The following is a 20,559-nucleotide window of genomic DNA, read 5'->3' on the forward strand; positions in this document are numbered from 1 at the left end:
AAGATTTGTTTTTTTCTAAGAAAAGGATTGTTGGAACAGGACACAATCCCAGAGATTATAAAACAGAGCCAGCTAAGCACAGAAATCAAACTACATAACTAATCACAACTTTACAGCAGTGGTGAAGAGTAAATGGAATCATCTGCAAGAAATAGCGTTGGGAACCATTGAGGTAAAAACCCACCAAATTTATTATACTCTTCTTTTCCCTCAAACCTACAAACATAAAATATCTCACCAAACTCTTGTCTTCTGGCTGGTTGAAGTCCTCCATCTTCCCCAAAACCCCAAGGTCAAAGCTCCCTCTGCCCCCATCGTCTGCACTCCTTCTTCGGCCAGGGACCCCTCGCTTTGGCCTGCTTTCAATCTTCTTCTGGCGCTGATCCAGGCGGCTGCCGCTGCTTAATTTTCTCACAGGGTTTGTCAGCCATTTCTTTAGTGTGCTGACAGACCTCCTGGATCCAGGGGAACTAGGGGCAGAGCTAGTGGAAGGCTGAGGTTGGATGGAAGCCACAGAAGCTGATATGCTGCCATCGCTGCCAGCAATAGAGTAGGATTCTAGAAGAGAAATATGAATATTAGCCTAAATCCATAACATACCTAATTATGACAGCTTTACCTTGCATAAGTAAGCTATTTAAAGGATTATATTTCAAGACTGTTTTTAGTCAGAAAATAAACTTAAAAAGAATAACATTCATTTATAGCAGACGTAGTGTATGTTTCCACTATGAGACAAGACGCATTTGAGACTTATAGGAAAACATGGGACAGTTGGACGTCTAACGTGCTATGCAACCAATCAAAATATTGGAAGATATTTTATCACAAATACAAGTGTTTCAAATTATAACAGCTGTAGAGATGCACTGTATTTATAGCCTGTGTATTTTTTCGGCAAAGACTGGAGGATTTACATTAGTTCTGTTAATTATATATGTGATAATGTACTCCGTGCTGTAAGTTAAAAGGCTAGCGCTACTTTCACGATTAACGCGGCCTGCACACTATTACCATTAGTACAGTAATAGTGCCCATTATTACGGTTAGTACGGTAATTTAAATGCTGATTTTTGCTCAGTGTAATAATGTGCACTACTACTGTTGTAACGATAATAGTATACGGGTACTTTCCCAAGTAATGCCCCCCACAGGTCACTGAGGAGTGCTGTGACTATATTTCGGCATGAGGCTGTGCAGATTGCCAACGTATACCTAATAAAAAGAAGTAATTGTATCCATAATCATTTAAAGTGAGTAGGTGCATTGCTCTTTATAATACACAATATACGGGGGGCATTTTTGTTTCTCGCCCCTGGAGCTAAGATTTTAAGTTACGGCTCTGCCCTTGAGGACTGAACTTGGACACCTCTGACATAGAGATTAACCATATCAATACTTCAATATTCAATTCTTCTGTATTTTAAGAAATAAATCACCTTCTTCTATAGATTAGGAGGGTCCTAAAAATTATTTGCATCCTGGTCAGTAAAAATAATAGTGGACTTGCAGCACAAATGTCATACATCTGTTTTTGTACCAGTTTATACAGGTCACATAACTCCCAACAGTCCAGATTTTGGCTGGACATCCCAGGCATGGTCTGTAAAAGGGGTGGAACTTAGTTTTAAATTTGTGTATTTGTTCTTAGATTTTGTGATAGTAAATGTTGGGATATATGTAATCACATGGACTGGAAGGCCAAGATGTTGCTGACTGTGAGGATAGGGTGCTGGTGGGGGGGGGGGGGGGGTTGTTGCATGTTCTGATGGGAAGAGGTGGGTGGATCAAAAAATTCCAAACTGAATGCGGGCTAGACACACTCATTCTTTTTGTATTTGATGGCTGAGATACCTAAATTAATGCGTAATGAGATGTGCTGCGAGGCCGCTTCTTTTCTGCTTTGTAAATGACCACTAAAGACTTCTACACGGCCTGGACAAAACCTAAGCACCAGTTGGCCATAATGCCTTAACATTTGCTTCTCACCACTAACTTTTTTCAATAATTTCTGCCGATTTCAATACATGCACTTCCTAAAGGGGTCCTGGTTTTTTAACAAAGTTTTCTATTTTGTACTCGCAAATCAACGGGGTCCTCTGCAGAAACACCTGTTGCCTCAAGTTGGATCATTTTAGCTGCGTCAATGCTGCAGCTCACACAGAAATAAAAATCACAGATATTACAATCTATTTCTTTTGGGGTTGCAAACAGTAATGTTAAAACATGCATACAGCTGTATTTTGCAAAACCTGAAAACATTTAGTATCTTAGACTGGATGAAATCTGAAACTTTACGTTGTATTATGAGCATGGAAAACCATGTAGGCTGAGGTTAATTACGCCTCCATGCTCCAGGGTACTGGCATAAAATTAATTAAAAAAAGAATAGAACAATCTTTTTAATAGCATTAGCTCAAAAATCTTTAAGTAATTAAGAGGTGAATCACGAAACACGGGATCTCTTGATGTATATCTAGGAACTTTCGTGATGTAAAAGGGCAGGGTGCCAGGCCTCGGTCATATAATGACTAACTCATATCTGTGGGGGCTGAAATCCACTACAGGACACGTCACCATGGTAACCAGCGACTGTGGAGAAGAACCGTATGTTCATCTGTGGGGAGAATGACAACCTACGTTTATGCATCGGGCCCAGCATGCCACTGGGATGTAATATTTATCCAGACAGAGGGACAGTGACAGCTTAGAAAGAGAGAAGCTAACGAGTTATGTCATTACAGAAAAAGATTACACTAACTGGACATCAATGAATTCTTGTGCACTATGAAAAATATAATAGGGACAATGTATTTAGATGCTACAGAAGCATTATAAATTACTCTGGCTGACACTGATAGGTAATAATCTGTATGCCTTTTTATATTTAATATAATTGGAAATTAATTAAATACTCTGAAATAAGAATATCCATGGGATTTCTCCATTCAATTTCAAGTATATCAATGAATGTGGTTGGAAAGGTAGAAGAGACTAAAAGTGCGCAGTATTACCGTTATTACGGTAATTTTAACGCTGATTTTTGCTCGTAAAAATCTGGGTTGAAATTACCGTATTAATGGTAATACTACTAACGCCGCGTTAACCCTAGATTAAAGTGGCCAAATTGAATCTGAGGTTATTCAGGAGCAGGCTGGGCAGGGGGGCATCTGCCCATGGGCCAATCCCATAGTGGGCTACCATGGGCTGGGTCACCTGCATTTTTTTTTCCTTTAAAATGTGCCTAATAGGCTGTTGAGCGGAGTTTTGCCCCCATAGCTAAGTTTGCCAGCCCTCCCCTGAGATTATTACTGGCCACACAGGCATTGAGGTTTGTGCGGATATTGACAAATTGGCCCAAAATCAAAGAATGGGGCCCTAAAAAAATCAGTATCTCCAAAAACAACTGAAATAATCGGCAGGTTCATAAATCCAGTCTGCAGATCACTGCTGTTGGCCTATGTATGTAGTCATCTGCCAATCACACTAAAGGCCGGATTCATTAAGGAACTTAGGCAAGAAACTTCTTACTTAAGTCTCCTGGGCAAAACCATGTTAAAAGGAAAGGGGTGAAAATTAGTTTTCTAGTTTGCACATTGCAAGTTAAATACTGTATGTTTTTTCATGTAGCACACAAATATCAAGTTTAAATAAGCTATCAATTATTTGTGTACTACATGAAAAAACAGCCAGTATTTAACTTATGTACAAAATAGAAAACTAATTTTCATCCATTTCATTTTAATATGGTTTTGTCCAGGAGACTTAAGTAAGAAGTTCCGTAATAAATCAGGCCCTAAGACACCAGCAGGCAACTTTCGGCCCATGGTGTGGCCAGATTTAAGAATTACCCAGCTATACCCAGATATTTAAATGTAACTCTTAGATTTATGGGAAGACAATGAAATGACTGACAGAGAGGTCCAGAAGATGAGGATGGAGAAGTATAGTTGAGTCTGCAGCAGCATTCTGGATTACCAGCAAAGTGAAGAGATTTGTCATTGGCAGGACAGACAGGAGAAGGTTACAATAGTTAAGGCAGGAAATGATAAGGATGTGGATGAGGAACTTTGTGATATCTTGTGTGATGACATATTTAGGAGATGTTGTGCAGTCGTAACTTGGAGATTGTCTGAATGTAAAAAATAATGATGTACTGAGGGTTACACCAGGACAACTAACTTGGAAAGTAGGTGGCATCATGGTGCCATCAACTGTTAAAAAGATATCAGGCAGAGGTTTGAAATGTGCTGGAGGAAATATAATCAGTAGCGTTTTTTTTTGTTTAACATTAAATGCTTTCGTGACATCCATGAGCAGAGAACTGAAAAACAGTTTGAGATGTTCGCTAATACAAACAGAGAGTGAATTCAGGAGCGGAGAGGTAACTCTAGATGTCATATGTGTACAAGTGAAGCTGGAGCTTTTATGTGAATATGGGTTTAGGAACAGAGGTGGTGTAAACAGAGAACAGTAGAAGACTGATCCTTGGGAAACTCCAACAAAGAGAGGGTGGGTTAGGATTAGATTGCATTAAAGAAAACCATTCATGATCAATTGGACAATAATGATGAAAACTAATAGAGGGTTGTTTCAATACAGCATGGATAATGCAGCACTGCAGGAGTGGGTGGGGGTCAACAGTGTCAAATGCAGCATAGACATCCAGGAGGAGTAGGAGGAAAGAGTCACCTTTTGATTTGAATGGGATGAAATAACTAGCTACATTTATTTGTGAGTACAGTTTCTGTTGAACACTTAATTGAGGATGGACTAATAGGGAATTAGCAGTGAAAAGAGTTGCCAGTCTATGGTAAATAAGTCACTATAGTAGTTTTGAGGCAAAGGGGTATAGAGAAATGCTTTGGTAACTAGAGAGCAAGGGCGGGTCAAAAGAGAGGAGATGTTCAGCAGAGGTGTCTGAAGGCCAAGTTTCAGTGAGGGCCAAGAGGTTGAGGAATATAGAGATTAACTCATAAATGGAGGTTAACATTGAATACGATTCCACATTATATACTGAAAAGATATACTACAAAATGTAATTTTAGGTATGTGCACCATGTTGCACAGTTGCCCATGAGCATAAAACATCTGGAATAAATTTCCTTCTGCTGCATTAGACACAAACTGCACCTGGATTGTAACTGGGGATAAAATTCACGGATGCCTATGCTTGCTGCTTTCTGTTCTTCATTTTCTGCCTAGATACATTTTGTGCAGAGTGAAACAGCAATAACTGCTACACTGTGTGTATTATTTTATCATTATGTCAGTATCTTTTCTTTGTGTTATTTACTTTATCTTTGTGTGATGTATCAAATAAAATAGTAAGAAGAGAAAATAAAATGAAGACTGAACATTACCGTATGGCATCCCAGTAGAAAAGGAATACAAGTGATGATGGAACTACTAATACTACTAAAAAATTCTTAAGGATTTTGTAAACAACGATGTGCAAAAAATCTGTAGACACTTTCCTAGCCTGTACATTCAGAATCTCAGTTTAAAGGACCGCTAGACCAAGCTGGCATAGGAAAGAGATACTAAGATCATTCACAAAGGCTGCCGTAATTTGAAAGAACTTGCAATACACCATTTCAGAATGCATTCTGCATTTCAGACAAAAAGGCTAACAGAGGTTGACTGCAGTGACCTTCAAATGGGTTACTGATAGCATATATAAAAATAATTATGTATATAAAAAAAACATTATCTTAAATATCTTGTACACATATATACGCCAGAAACAATTATACATACACTTCTGAATGTTATGGCTATGTTATACAAGGTCACTTGTAATTTAGTGTCCCCGTAAGAATAAGAAACGTAAGACCTGGTTACCGAGATAAGTGGTAAACATTTGCAAATGACCCACAACAATTGTGGTTTCGACACTTCTGACATTGGTAGTGTAAACTAGTAACATATATTGTTGTAATAGGAGAGTAGTCATCAATTACAGTCAGACAGCTGTAACATCATCAGAAAGTGTCTAGCCACATGTATTTTGAAGAATATAGTCTATACAGTATGGATAGAAACTCATGATCCCATTGTTTAGTGTCCTGTGTAAAAAATACTTGGTCAAGAGTGACCAAAAGTGACCATTAAATGTAATAACCTAATAGTACACTGTACAATATGAGGCACATTAAGATTTACTCATTTCTACAGGGAATTCATGGTAGCTGCTGTGGAAGGGGCCTCTCCAATGGTCTGGTTACACATAGGAGACGGTCTACTGTAGGACTTATACACGGAGTACAGGAAACTCACAGGCTGCAAAGGTGACTGGCTCAGCTGTATCTCATAGTAAGAAGCTATTCCAGGATTTGGATTACCATATAGCCACCAGCATCTTGTAGGGTTTAGAAAAACAATAACTTGCAAAAATAATATTTAATATATGCTTGGTTTAGCTTGCATGGGAATGACGGAAGATGGTGGTCAAGCTGGATCCCACAGCATGCTTTTAATATTACTTGTATAATAAGTGATTATATAACGCTACAGTATAGCCTTGACTCCATTCACAATCCAGTAATAGTAATCTGAATCCTGCAAAGGTGTCCAACTGCCCCCTTCTTAAAGCAGAAGGCCTGGCTCAAATTAATAACAGACAGATTTTCCTATATGTGTATGTGTAATGCAACATCTGCCAACAGACAATACGAGAACATTCAATGGACTAGTAATTCAGTGACCGTTTTACTGATGTTATAAAACTGTTCTGTGAAGCAGGGTAATGAGAGATGAAAACTGCCAATCTGTCAGCAAGAGCTACGTTCCTCCTGGGATCCAGAAATCTCATAACTGGTCTTCATCATATCACATTTCTAAATGGAGACTTGTAAGAGTATTAGATTTTATAATGTTGTTGTAGTAGAAGTGCGAGGGGAAATTTTAAGCACATTGATGTACAACATCAATTATTATCATTATTAATTATTATTATCATTATTATCAAAAGTATTATTAATTATTATTACCATCATTATTATCTAAGTCATGCAGTAAGCTGCTGCATCATTCGTACTTTATGGATTGTGATCACTTTCAACTGATATTAAATGTACTGGGGAAATTATATATTATTTCAGAAAGTACATTTTCAATTAAAATGCACATTACCTCACAAACCTCTGGTTCAATGACTCAATAATTGTAATGTTCAAATGATAAGGACAATGGTTTATGCTCTGTTCACTTTTATCTTCTCTCCTCCCTGTGCACATAGAAAAAGAAATGTTCATAGCTTTCTGTTCTGCAAATTGATACCTCGGTGTCAATTTTATTTCCCTATTTTAAGGACATTAAACAAAATGAATTGGCCCAGGTGGAAAAAATATTGGGACAAAAATGTACCACCACCAAATTGTCCGCCCATGCCCAATTTCAAATGGACACACACATCAAACCTTTAAGTCATGCACTGTTTGCTTGATAAAAATCAGGACTGTCGAGAGATATGACGTTAAGTATTGGGGTGTGAGCATAGCTGCCTACTTTCCTGGAATGTCCAGGAGATTTCCAAATTTGTAGGAGTTCTCCAGGAGAACATTGCAACCTGCCACATTCCGCCCACTTCCATAATTACATCGAACGTCTACAAATCGTTGCTGCAGTGCAATGACACGATTCACACACCCATCCCCCGCACTCTACACCAGGATCTCCATTCAGCATCTCCTGGAGAGATCTAAAATGTTAGCAAGTATGAATGGGAGCAGTGTTGCACTCTTCGCCCGATGATTTGCTTCTTGTGCATGAGATAGATTGGCGTTGCCATAAAGTTCAAAATATTTTCTAAAACCAATATTTGTAACCTAATATTATTACTGCAACACATATAAATGATACAACAATATATAAAAGGTATACTTTTAGGGCAGGTCATTGCAGGTTAACAGAGATCATAAGATATTATGATATTCATTATATTATATTGTATTATTTAGATTTTATGAAAAGACTTTTCATTAAAAACAAATGCGATATAAAAAAGGTTTCATTGCATTTTTTTCTACGATGGTTAAGTCTTGGATATGGCCAAATGCTGTTTCAATGAAATCTAATATTTTAATTGCAAATTTAATTTACTACCACTGAGTGGATACATCCTGTTATGTTCTGACTATCGAAACACAGGAGTTCAGAACAGGAGATTAGATAACTGCTTTTAGTTAACACTATCCTAACACACAAGGAAACACTGGCATCACAACTATCAGAGATCGCTACATAGATAGAAGCTTCCCTAGAGATAGGATAGGGAACCCTGAAGCAGAGAGAGAAAAAAAAGGACTGGTCCTTGCGAATGGCTTTGGAAAAGATACCAGTATAAACAGGGTCAACGGAACACAGTAAGCGCCTCGGAGTCTCCACTCTGAACAGAGTAGGGATCGGAGTATGTACCTATGTAAGGGGGAAGCAGTGCATGTGCAGTGAAGCTCCAGACGGGTTTCACTGGGCATCTGCCAATTCCAGTAGGGGATCACTGGGTCTAAGTAAATTAATGGGACACTAACATTCTATAGTTTAAATTGGATAAGGTTGCACTAGAGATAAAGTACTGACAAAATTCTTGCTCTTTTATCACAATCTTTGAAAATAAGCTGCCTATGGGTAACTTACAATAAAATATCATTTCCAGGGCAAATATTTTCTTAAAGAGTATGAAGCATGTGTTACGTATCACAACAGCTTATGATGAAACATGCCATGCAACTATAGAGATGCTACTACCCCACAAAGCTTGCAGGTAACCATGGTAACCCGCAGCACAGAATGTAGAATAGAATGTTTCACTGATCACCCCACCTGACAAAGAAGAAAATGGAGGATCTGGAGGTGATAACATACAATGACTGTACAGTTCATCATAATCATCAACATTTATTTATATATCGCCACTAATTCCACAACGCTCCATAGAGAATATTTGTCCCTCACATCAGTCCCTGCCCCATTGGAGCTTACGGTCTAAATTCCCTAACACACAGACAGGCACACAGACTAGGGTCAATTTGTTAGCAGCCATTAACCTACCAGTATGTTTTTGGAGTGTGGGAGGAAACCGGAGCACCTGGAGGAAACCCACGGAACCACGGGGAGAACATATAAACGCCACACAGATAAGGCCATGATCAGGAATCAAACTCATGACCCCAGAGCTGTGAGACAGAAGTGCTAATCATATAGTTATATGATACATGATGAAAATTACTGTTTTAAAAACAATGCAATAGCATAATATAACTAGATTTACTGTATTTGAGAAGCCAAACAGGGACACCCCAATTTACAGCACTGCACAGTTTTAGATGCAGTCCTCCTTTAATTATGTTCTACTCCCAAAGCCAAGGCACGTTGTTACAAATATCACCAAGTTGTTAGATGTGTAGAGAGACAGACCAGGAGAATAGTGAAGCAAACAATGTAACCTTCAGTAGTCTCTGATTTCAGTGGCAATGGGAGTTTTTCTGTTACAAATATATTACTTTGAATATGATGACCGATATGTAGCAGAGAGCACCATTTAACAACTGGTGACTATACAGAGTGCCATATGATGTTAAATGTAGAATGTAGTGTCCCATGTAATGACCAATATATGGCCCAATCTAGTAACAGATAGAATTAGTAGCATGGCAGCAGCAGTAATATACTCGGTCATATGCACCATACACAGCTATGACCAGTGCCTAGTACACCGTTCTCCAGTGTCCAATACCTGGATCGATGGTTCAATGCAGAAATGTTCTACTGCAGCTATAGTAGGTAAAGTATTTTTCTGCAATCTACCATTATCTACAGTCTATGTAAAATGCAAACCTGGTAAAGCCATCATTATCACCATTTATCCGCAAGCTGGGAGCTCTTTAAGTGTTAAATGTGGGTAATTTATTGTATGATAGCATCGTGTACACTAAATAAAAAATTAATATACATTGATGAAAACACATGGTTACAGGCGTGAAGTCATGTATTTGAAGCTACCACTTGAGGAGTAATAAACTGTATATGTGGCTACTACTATGCTACTAAGCGCAACATACAGAAATCAGTTATTTGGATTCCTTGGACAACTTATTTTATTGCCCATTCTCAAGGGTTCTATAAATCATATTTTAAGCTTCACAGTACAAATTATTATTATTTAATAATAATAATAATAATAATAATAATAAAAATAATAATATTGCCAATCATAGTACACAGAGCTGTACCACTAGGTACGCCGGGGAAGCCTGGGACCTCCTCTAATCCTGTTCCGGGTGCCCAGCAAGATGGCCGCTTCCATAAAGTGCGGATAACCAGAGTCTTTTAAAGACTCCATATCATCCCCCCTATCAGCGGTGTTGGGCACTTTCGCACCACTAAGGATGCCCCCACAATGGTGTTCTTCTGTGTCATCGTGACCGTACTTTGTCTGTATAGTGTCCCCAGTTCGGTGAAGGCAGGCAAGGTCAACGGAAGGACCACTATAGAGAAGAGGTGCGGGCCTCAGGATAATCAGATGGAATGACATGGACAGCTGTGTCATTTCAAGGATTGATCAGTGGCACAATAGTGACTAATGCTGCAGGGCACTCAATAACACCGTCAGCGTTACAAAGCAATAGTAAGAATTACAGTTGAGGAACTATATAAACCAACACTAGCTTCTCCATCTCTGCCCTGATCCTGTAAGTGGCGCCCTCTATACTGGGCACCGGCTCAACCCCTTATTCACACCCCTTCCCATTCTATCTGTACACTGGAAGTCACTTTTATCTATTTGCCCTATGCACCTTTCTCTGCTTAGTTGTAACTTATATTTATTGTACTTTGTTATATTTATTGCACTTTGCATTTACTGCACCTAGTTGCTGTACTACCCTGTACGCCATGTACTCTTACCCTGTACTTTTATCCCATGCTCTATGTACGGTGCTGCGGACCATTTGTGGCGTCTCAAACATAAACGATAATAATAGTTAACATGCATTATATCAATATAATTCAGACAGATGTTACAATATTCATGTTATCAACAGTAGTTCAATTTAACCAGTATTTTGGACATCTAGAAGTGTTAAGAACACGTGTGCAGCCAGATTTACATTATTTTGGAGTCTGTGTCAATAAAGTTTTGAACCTTTTATAATTTCTCATTTTAATTGTATTGATAATTGCCCAAATGTACAGCGAGAGAGAGAGATAATCTACATAAATTATAACAATTTCATCCAAAAAGCAAGATTAGGTATGTATTATAGTCAGGGCCGGATTAACCCGAGGTCTAACTGGGCTACAGCCCAGGGGCCTCCGGCCCTTGAAAGTGCTCAGCAGCATTATTGATTGGACCAGGGGCCCCCGGCCCGATCAATGCTGCTGAGCCTGTCACTGTAGTCCTTCCACAGCTCTCAGTAATCTTCTTACTGAGGAGATCTCGTGACTATGAGTCTCACTCTCATGAGATCTCCTCAATAAGAAGCTTACATCGCGCAGCGGAAGGCTACAGTGACAGGAAAAGGAGGTAAGCGCTTGGGGGGCGGCGGGCGGTTCACGTAGGGGGCTCACAGAGGGGACCTCACGGGGGAATTGAGGCCCCTTTAGCTCAGGGGCCTCCATTCCCTTAATCCAGCCCTGATTATAGTTAAATGTTACAAGCCAGGAAAAGTATGATCAGTCAATTAGACATCAAGAAAAATTATTTGGTTATAGATTAATATACATTTGCTCTAGATTTATAGACATATTGTTAACGCAAACTATTTTTTCAAAAGCACATGTCTACCACAACTTGATAATGTGAGTCTACATGGATCTAATGGAAATTTCACTTTTACATACATAGACTACACACACAAAGGAGTTTACAAAGTAATTTTTTATTGCATGTTAAATTGCAAGTAAAATACTGTACATATTGCACTTATGTGAGCACTTAATATGCAAAGTTATCTTATTCAATCCAAGTGCACATAGAAACGCATATGTAAACATTTTGAAATAGAATCTCACTGCATTTACAATGCACTGTCATTGAGATGAATATACGTTTTCCATTACACTTGAAAAGGAACAAGAAGCATTCAAAAGAACGCTCTGCAACACAATGCAAGTTAAACGCATGATTCTTATTTCTACATCCATTTACAGCTGGAAAGTGAGCCAACACTGCGGACCACTGAACTAAAGGTGGACGTTAACTGGCTTAATTTCATTAGACCCAGCTAAATTCAGTGCGGAATAGTAAGATAAAATGTGCCCTCTCAACCACACAAATGTTAAACAAAAATAATCAATAGCAAAGTGGCAGTAATATATTTAACAGTACTATCTCTCCAACAGCAATTTTATCTCAGCAACAACTTTTAAGTGTATTGCTTTTAACAAATTTGCCAGAGTAGTTCTGCTCATATATTATTACAATCAGTGTTATTCTCCAATTATACTTCACTCAAGAATGTTTCACTTTTATACCAATTACCAGCAGCCTTTTCAGCTCGCTCTCTACCTAGAAAACTACTGCATTCAATATTTGTGAAGCTTGTCTTTGTGTATTAAGTCCAAGGTGAAACTGTATCGCTTAAACTAAGAATCTTTTCATTAGTATTACTTTTGCACACTAATAGGGATTCTGCTGCGACATTCTTCATCGAGCAAGCAGCCTTCTGTGCGGTATTTGGGTATTAGGTTATCAGCACGTACCTGCATATTACTTAGATATTCTGCACTTTAACAGGTGACTTTATGTGTCTGCTTCCTGTATAATCATTTCACTGCCTCATCTGTATATTTTCTGAATAAAATATGTGGTAGAAGTAAACAAACAATTAACCTTATTTTAACTACAGTTATGAAGAAATCAGAAAATCACATAAAATGACAGCAGTACTGATGAAGAACAAACTGGAGAGTCCTGATATTCTGTTTTCAATAAGAGTTGATCATTTAAGTAAATTTCACATTTAATGGTCAAATGTCCAAAACAAATGAATATGGAATTAGAGTAATTAGCACAACACAAAATATTGAGTCTACCTGTCGTGCCTTTCTCTGCTATGGGCTCACCCCACGCTGCACTTTACATCCAGAACTGATGCGTCACTGACAACACCAATTTCAGATTACTGGCAACCAGTAATCAGTTCCTTCATATCTCATGAGCATTGTGTTATAGGCCACTGTGATGTTCCTGGGCCAAGGATCACACGTCTTCTTATTCATCGGAAACACAGGTGAAATCATGTGGGAAGTGCCTATAAGATAGGAAGCTCAACAAAATATAGAGGTGATCTAATCACAGTAGCATCAGCTATTTTAACATATATGCTTTCATAGGTGTATATAACAGGTATCAAACTTTGGTCATTTGGGCTGTATAATAAATAATTAAGGATTTTGAGCAATTTAATATCCCGGAGGGGAGGTCAGGTGGTAAGTGTGACACGCCCCCTGTTTTGCTTGATCGCACTGCAATGTGGGGTTGGGGCTTAATTAAGTGATTCACAACATTAACCCCACCTCTCGGAATGGGGTGGCTGCTCTTCCGAGAGAACTCTCCAAAATTTGGGGGCCCCCTACACATTCCAGGTGAGTAGGGAAGTATGCAATTAAATGGTGATCAGTGTTAAGTGTGCATGAAACATACAGACACACATCCACAATTTTGCATGGTCAAACCCAGCAATGACTAATCAGAGCCCACCCTTAAAAAATGTTCACAATTTTTACATTCCAATTTCTGTCACTTAACATGTGGCCTTGTTTTAGTTTCTTTTTTATTATTTTGTGCAGAAATGTCCTAAGCTGCGGAATTATTGGCTGTATAATTAAATGGTGATGATGATCATGATGATGATAAGCACATATTTCTATAACACAAACACCACATAGTCCTACAATTACCATAATAAACATAATATGAAATTAATAATATTAATTGAGGACAAATAAATGCTACACTGAATTCATTGTGCACATCACAACAGTCACTGTTCAGAGGAGACTGTGTGAATCAGGCTTTTATGGTAGAAACCACGACCAAAGGAGAGAAATAATAATAAGAGGCTTGTTAGGGCCAAGGAACACAGGCAGTGGGCATCAAATCAGTGGAATCCTTTGGTCTGATGAGTCCAAATTTAAGATTTTTGGTTCCAACCACCGTATCTGTGTGAGACGTAGAGATGGCGATCGGATGATGTGTGGTTCCCACCATGAGGCACGGGGGACAAGGTGTGAAGGTGTGGCAGTGTTTTGCTGATGACACTGTTTGGAGCAGTATATTCAACTTTTTTTTTTTTTGCTTACATTTTTTGTATTGAAGATTATATCAAGATACAGCAATAATATATTCAAACACTGTAAATAATGATATCAAAGAGCAATGGAATTATTTTCCCATTTTCTCATTACAGAAACAAAAAAGGGTGTATGGAAAGGGGGTGGGAGAAAGTGGTGGAGGGGAGGAGTGTGCCCTCAGGGCATTGCACACAAAAGTCATATGTACAATACTGAACAGGTTTATGATAATGTATTATGTTTGCCTGATGCCCGTTGACTATCTTTTCTAATACTGTCAGTAAGGTGTACCATCATCCCTCTTGCAGGGAGCGAAAATCAGGGGAATCTTAAGGTCTAACCATCTATACTAAGTTTGCATAACGGTCTGATCTAGGCATGGAAATATCATCCATGGTCATATAAAAAACCTATTCTTGAAAGTGAACTGTTTACTGATTTGGCAGCATTATAGCAACAACTCTTGACCTCACATTCCAATACATAACCAATATCCCAGCATAGCCCCATATACAGCTAAATGGCCAATAAGCCAAAAATACAGCCAATAGAGCTTCACATAGCCTTGCATACCATCACATAGCCAGTTTACCTCCCTAAAGTCTCACAAGCAACAAGATTGCCAATATGCCATATATAGCCAAAATATTTTTATATACGTTCATATGCCAGTATATAACCCATATACCCACGTAGTCAAATCCTAAATAGCCTATATAGAGCCCATATAGTATCACATTCTTCTAAATATCTAAACAGTAAACAAAATAATACAGTATTATGGAGACATAGGACAGAATGTAATATAGCTGTCACGGGCACTAGGAGTCTTTACCCAGGGATCACCAGATGGTAGGCTTACCAGAGCAATGTAGATGGTAATAGGGTACTCTGGGAGCTGGGTGATCACGGAACATGAAATGATGGCCGATGGGATGCTCAGGAAAGTCTATGACTAGCAACACTGGAAATGAGGTAATGATAAACAAGGAACTGTATGGACAAGGACACGTGAAGGTAGTCAGTGGTCTGCGATAGCAAGTTGTACCACTGCTATAGTGAGGAGGAATGTCCAACAGAAACAAGGAGGTGATGAGAGTCAGCGGTCTGCGGGTAGCAAGTTGCACCGCTGTCTGAGTGAAGGAATGGAATCCAAGTGGAGGTATCCAGGTAGTCAGTGGTCTGCGGTAGCAAGTTGTACCACTGCTATGTGAGAGAATGATGGAACAGGTGATACCGGAAACAGGGATCAGTGGTCTGACATCAGCAAGTTGTACCACTGAATATATATGTGAGGAGGTGCACAGGGGAAGACTGCAACACAGGATATACACAGGCACCTTATACACGATCCACAGTAATATGCACAATATAGATATATATATATATATAAATGACTGAGCAGGTCTGCAATCTAGAAAGTCTCTTGAAATAGTCCAGCACAATGATAACACAGTCAATGATGGCAATAGACTCAGCGGATAGCAGACTCCAGAGAGAACCAAACACAGTCCAGCAAGGTATGCAATACACAGCACAGTCAATGAGAAATATGCATACCGTGGTTCAGCAGTAGCAGTCAGATGGGATAGCAGCGGTACCTGAGCGGCTGGAGGCCGACTGGATAGGAAGTCCCTGGATAGGTGAAGCAGCGGTCAGCAGGTGCAGCGCACAGGTGAGTAGACCGACAGGGACACGAATCCACCGGAGTCAGCAACAGGTGGAACTGGACTTATAGGAAACCCAGGAAAATGGAGATGATCCAGCAGAGGGTAGTAGAAGAGATACAAATCCAATGCTGACAGGAGGGTAGAGACCAGTGGAACACGTGAAGGCGTGGAGAGTGGATCAGCAGGAGATGGACGATAGCGCTGACCACAGCGGCAGGACTCAGCGGCACACGGAGGTAACCAGTAGCAACCACAGGAACCAACAGCGATGGGAAACAGGAGTGCAGCGCAGGGCAGGAGCAGATGATCACGAAGTGTAGCAGATGATAATGAAAAGCGGCAGTCTCGAGGGAGCCACAGCAAAGATGAGATGAGAGTGTAGTGCACGGAGGCAGCGGGTAGTAATCAGCTGGCAGTCACGATGTTGAACACAGGCGAGTTGCAAGCAGGAGACTGTAGTGCACAGCGGCAGCGGATAGTAGTCAGCTGGCAGTCACGATGTTGAACACAGGCGAGTTGCAAGCAGGAGACTGTAGTGCACAGAGGCAGCGGATAGTATTCAGCTGGCAGTCACGATGTTGAACACAGGCGAGTTGCAAGCAGGAGACTGTAGTGCACAGAGGCAGCGGATAGTAGTCAGCTGGCAGTCACGATGTTGAACACAGGCAAGTTGCAAGCAGGAGACTGTAGTGCACAGAGGCAGCGGATAGTAGTCAGCTGGCAGTCACGATGAGAAGCAGGTGAATGAGGTAAAAGCTGGAGTGCACGGAGGCAGCGGATAGCAATGAGCAAACAGTAATGATGATACAGTTGATGGTAGAAGTGGTATGGAACCACAGATATAGAAGTGGTTTGGAAACCACAGGAATCAGCAGAGCTGAATACACGAGTAATACAGGAACACCTTCAGAGACTCATGAGGAATGAGACTCCAAGATCAGGCAACGTGGTATTGACCACAGGTGCTTAATATAGGGAGGTTGCCTGATCTGCCAATTAAGTTAAAGGAGTATACACTGAAATATAGAAAAGGGCTGCGCATGCGCAGACCCTCAGGATGGTGGACGGCCACGGTTCCTAAATGTCCGGGAAGAGGCACTCACGGTCCGGTGAGTGACAGTACCCCCCCTTTTAAAGGTGGGCACAGAACGCCTGGAACCGGGCTTGTCCGGATTTTTGGAGTAAAACTTCTTCAAAAGGGCAGGAGCATTAAGATCTTCAGCTTTGATCCAAGAGCGCTCCTCAGGACCAAAGCCCTTCCAATGAACGAGGAAATGGAGGACTCCTCGCGAAATTTTTGCATCTAGTACCTCGGTAATCTCAAAATCCTCCTCCTGATGAACTTGAACTGGCTGCGGAGCTGAGGGAGGAATTGAAAAACGGTTGATAATAAGAGGTTTGAGCAAAGATACATGGAAGGCATTAGAAATCCGAAGACTCTTAGGAAGAAGGAGTTTCACACATACTGGATTGATAACTTGAATGATCCTATAAGGACCAATAAAACGAGGGGCGAATTTCATGGATGGAACCTTCAAACGAATATTTTTTGTGGATAACCAAACACGATCTCCAATTTTCAGTGGTGGAATAGCCCGCCTCTTCTTATCAGCGAAAGATTTATATTTGACAGATGTCTTCTTTAAACAGGTTCTGACCTGAGACCAGATATTTTTAAAGGTCTGACAAACTGTTTCCACCGCAGGAACTTGGGTGGGCGGGAGGGCAGGAAATTCCGGAAAAGACGGATGGTGACCGTAGACCACAAAGAATGGAGTTTTGGATGATGACTCATGGTACATGTTGTTATGGGCGAACTCAGCCCAAGGGAGTAACTCTACCCAGTTGTCTTGATTGGCTGAAGAAAATATCCTTATAAAAGTCTCAAGATCTTGATTGACACATTCAGTTTGTCCATTGGATTGTGGATGGTAAGAAGATGAGAGTGCTAATCGTATGCCCAAGGTTTTACAAAGAGCTCGCCAGAATCTGGACACGAATTGTACTCCTCTATCAGACACAATCTCAGATGGACATCCATGGATACGGAAGATTTCTTTAATGAAATGTTCAGCCAGGATAGACGAGGAAGGCAAACCAGACAGAGGGATGAAATGAGCCATCTTCGAAAATCTGTCCACTACCACCCAAATAGTGTTATGGTTCTTACTAGGTGGTAAGTCAGTAACGAAATCCATACTAATATGGGTCCATGGTTTGGACGGAATGGGTAGTGGTCGCAGCAACCCTGCTGGGGTTCTGCGGGAGGATTTGAATTGCGAACATAATTCACAGGAAGCAATGAACTCTTTGACGTCTCTCCTCATTGAAGGCCACCAGTAACTTCGAGAGAGGATCTCAAAAGTCTTATGTTCACCGGCGTGTCCAGAAAAACGAGAGGCATGGAACCACGAAAGGATTTTCTTCCTTAGAGTAGGAGGCACGAGGGTTTTCCCAAATGGTAGCGTTTTGGTGGATGAAGCAGCCAGTGAGATACATTTGGGGTCTAGAATGGTATGGTTGGAAGCCTCTTCTATATCAGAGGACGTAACAAAGGCTCTAGATAAGGCATCAGCTTTTTTGTTTTTGGCAGCTGGTTTGAAGGTAATTATTAATTCAAAACGGGAAAAGAAAAGAGACCATCTTGCTTGACGAGGGTTCAAGCATTGGGCAGACTGGAGATATGACAAGTTCTTATGATCCGTGAAGATCGTCACCGGATGGCGAGCTCCCTCCAACAAGTATCTCCATTCCTCTAATGCGGCTTTAATAGCCAGTAATTCCTTGTCTCCGATGGTATAATTCTTCTCTGCGGGTAGGAGACCCCGAGAATAGAAGGCACAAGGGTGGAATTTTTGCTGTTCCGAGCGTTGGGAGAGAATAGCTCCTAAGCCCACATTAGAGGCATCTACTTCTAGAAAAAAAGGGAGTGTCACATCAGGCTGACGAAGGATTGGAGCCGAAGAGAAGGACTCTTTTAATGTTTGAAAGGCTTGAATAGCCTCAGTAGACCATTGCTTAGGATTAGCCCCTTTTCGAGTCAGGACCACAATAGGAGATGCAATGGAAGAAAAGTCTTGAATGAAGCGTCTATAGTAATTGGCAAAACCTAAAAAACGCTGGATGGCACGAAGAGTAGTTGGCTGGGGCCAATGTAGTACAGCATTTACTTTGTCAGGATCCATCTTCAGACCAATTCCGGAAACAATATACCCCAAGAATGGAATCTGGGGTAATTCGAATGAACATTTTTCTAATTTACAGAACAATGAATTTTTCCGTAGCCTGGAGAGGACTTCTGCCACATGTTGGTGGTGAGAAGGCAGGTCCTGTGAAAAAATCAATATGTCGTCCAGATAGACGACGACACATACATATAATAAGTCCCGGAAAATCTCATTGATGAAGCCCTGAAAAACAGAGGGGGCATTACATAGCCCGAAAGGCATTACCAGATATTCGTAATGCCCGTCTCTGGTGTTAAACGCCGTCTTCCATTCGTCACCGGAACGAATTCTGATTAAATTGTAGGCACCACGAAGATCCAACTTAGTAAAAATACGGGCTCCCTTGATGCGGTCAAATAGCTCAGTAATCAACGGAATGGGATACCGATTCTTGATAGTAATGGCATTGAGTCCACGAAAATCTATACAAGGGCGTAATGATCCATCCTTCTTTTTGACAAAGAAGAACCCAGCTCCAGCGGGCGAGGTGGAAGGTCGAATGAACCCACGCTGGAGGTTCTCCCGTATATATTCAGATGTAGCTTGAGTTTCAGGTAACGAGAGTGGATAGACCCGGCCCCTGGGAGGAGTCTTGCCAGGAAGAAGATCAATCGGACAATCCCAAGAACGATGAGGAGGAAGACGTTCAGACTGAGCTTTATCAAAAACATCGGTAAATGAAGCATATTGAGGAGGGAGTCCCGGTGAAATAGCTGAGATGGAAGCTTGCTGTACCTTGAGAGGAATGACTTGGGAAAGGCAATGATGGTGACATTCAGGCCCCCAAGACGTGACTTGAGGGGTGCGCCAGTCAATCTGGGGAGAGTGACACTGAAGCCATGGAAGGCCTAGAACAATCGGACTTGTCGTAACAGGAAGAATTAAAAACGATATCTCTTCATGATGCAGAGCACCAATCTGAAGGGTTACTGGAGACGTACTCTGGGTGATGAGACCGTTGATGAGACGTGATCCATCAATAGCCGTCACAGTAATGGGAGTTTTTAAGGTAATCATTGGTAGAGACCATTGATTAACTAATGATTTGGAAATAAAATTTCCTGCTGCTCCGGAATCAATCAATGCCTGTGACTCAAAGGTCTTGGTAGCAAAGGAAATAGTCACATCAAAAGCGCAGACTTTAGATTTCATAGACGATGGAGAGGACTCCAGGGACCCTAACTTCACCTCTCCAGAACTAGTTAGGGCCTGGCATTTCCCGATCTCTTAGGGCAGGAGCTGAGGACATGAGTGGAATCAGCACAATAGATACAGAGTCTATTCTTGACTCTTCGTTTCCTCTCCTCAGAAGATAACTTGGAACGTCCTATCTCCATGGGAATCACAGCGGGTGACACTGGACGAAA

The 20,559-nt window shown here is 40.7% G+C and overlaps 1 protein-coding gene across 2 annotated transcripts in view; it reads right to left on the bottom strand.

Moving 5' to 3' along the window:
- Window positions 1-20,559, bottom strand: part of ARHGEF25 (Rho guanine nucleotide exchange factor 25) — a 253,296-nt gene that overhangs the window by 62,207 nt on the left and 170,530 nt on the right. For both annotated transcript variants that reach the window (XM_075199351.1, XM_075199352.1), the window contains one exon: window positions 239-558. In XM_075199351.1, the coding sequence (XP_075055452.1) occupies window positions 239-558 (320 nt within the window). The remainder of the gene's footprint in view (window positions 1-238; window positions 559-20,559) is intronic.

Source organism: Mixophyes fleayi, chromosome 2 (genome assembly GCF_038048845.1).
Source record: "Mixophyes fleayi isolate aMixFle1 chromosome 2, aMixFle1.hap1, whole genome shotgun sequence".
NCBI lineage: Eukaryota > Metazoa > Chordata > Amphibia > Anura > Limnodynastidae > Mixophyes > Mixophyes fleayi.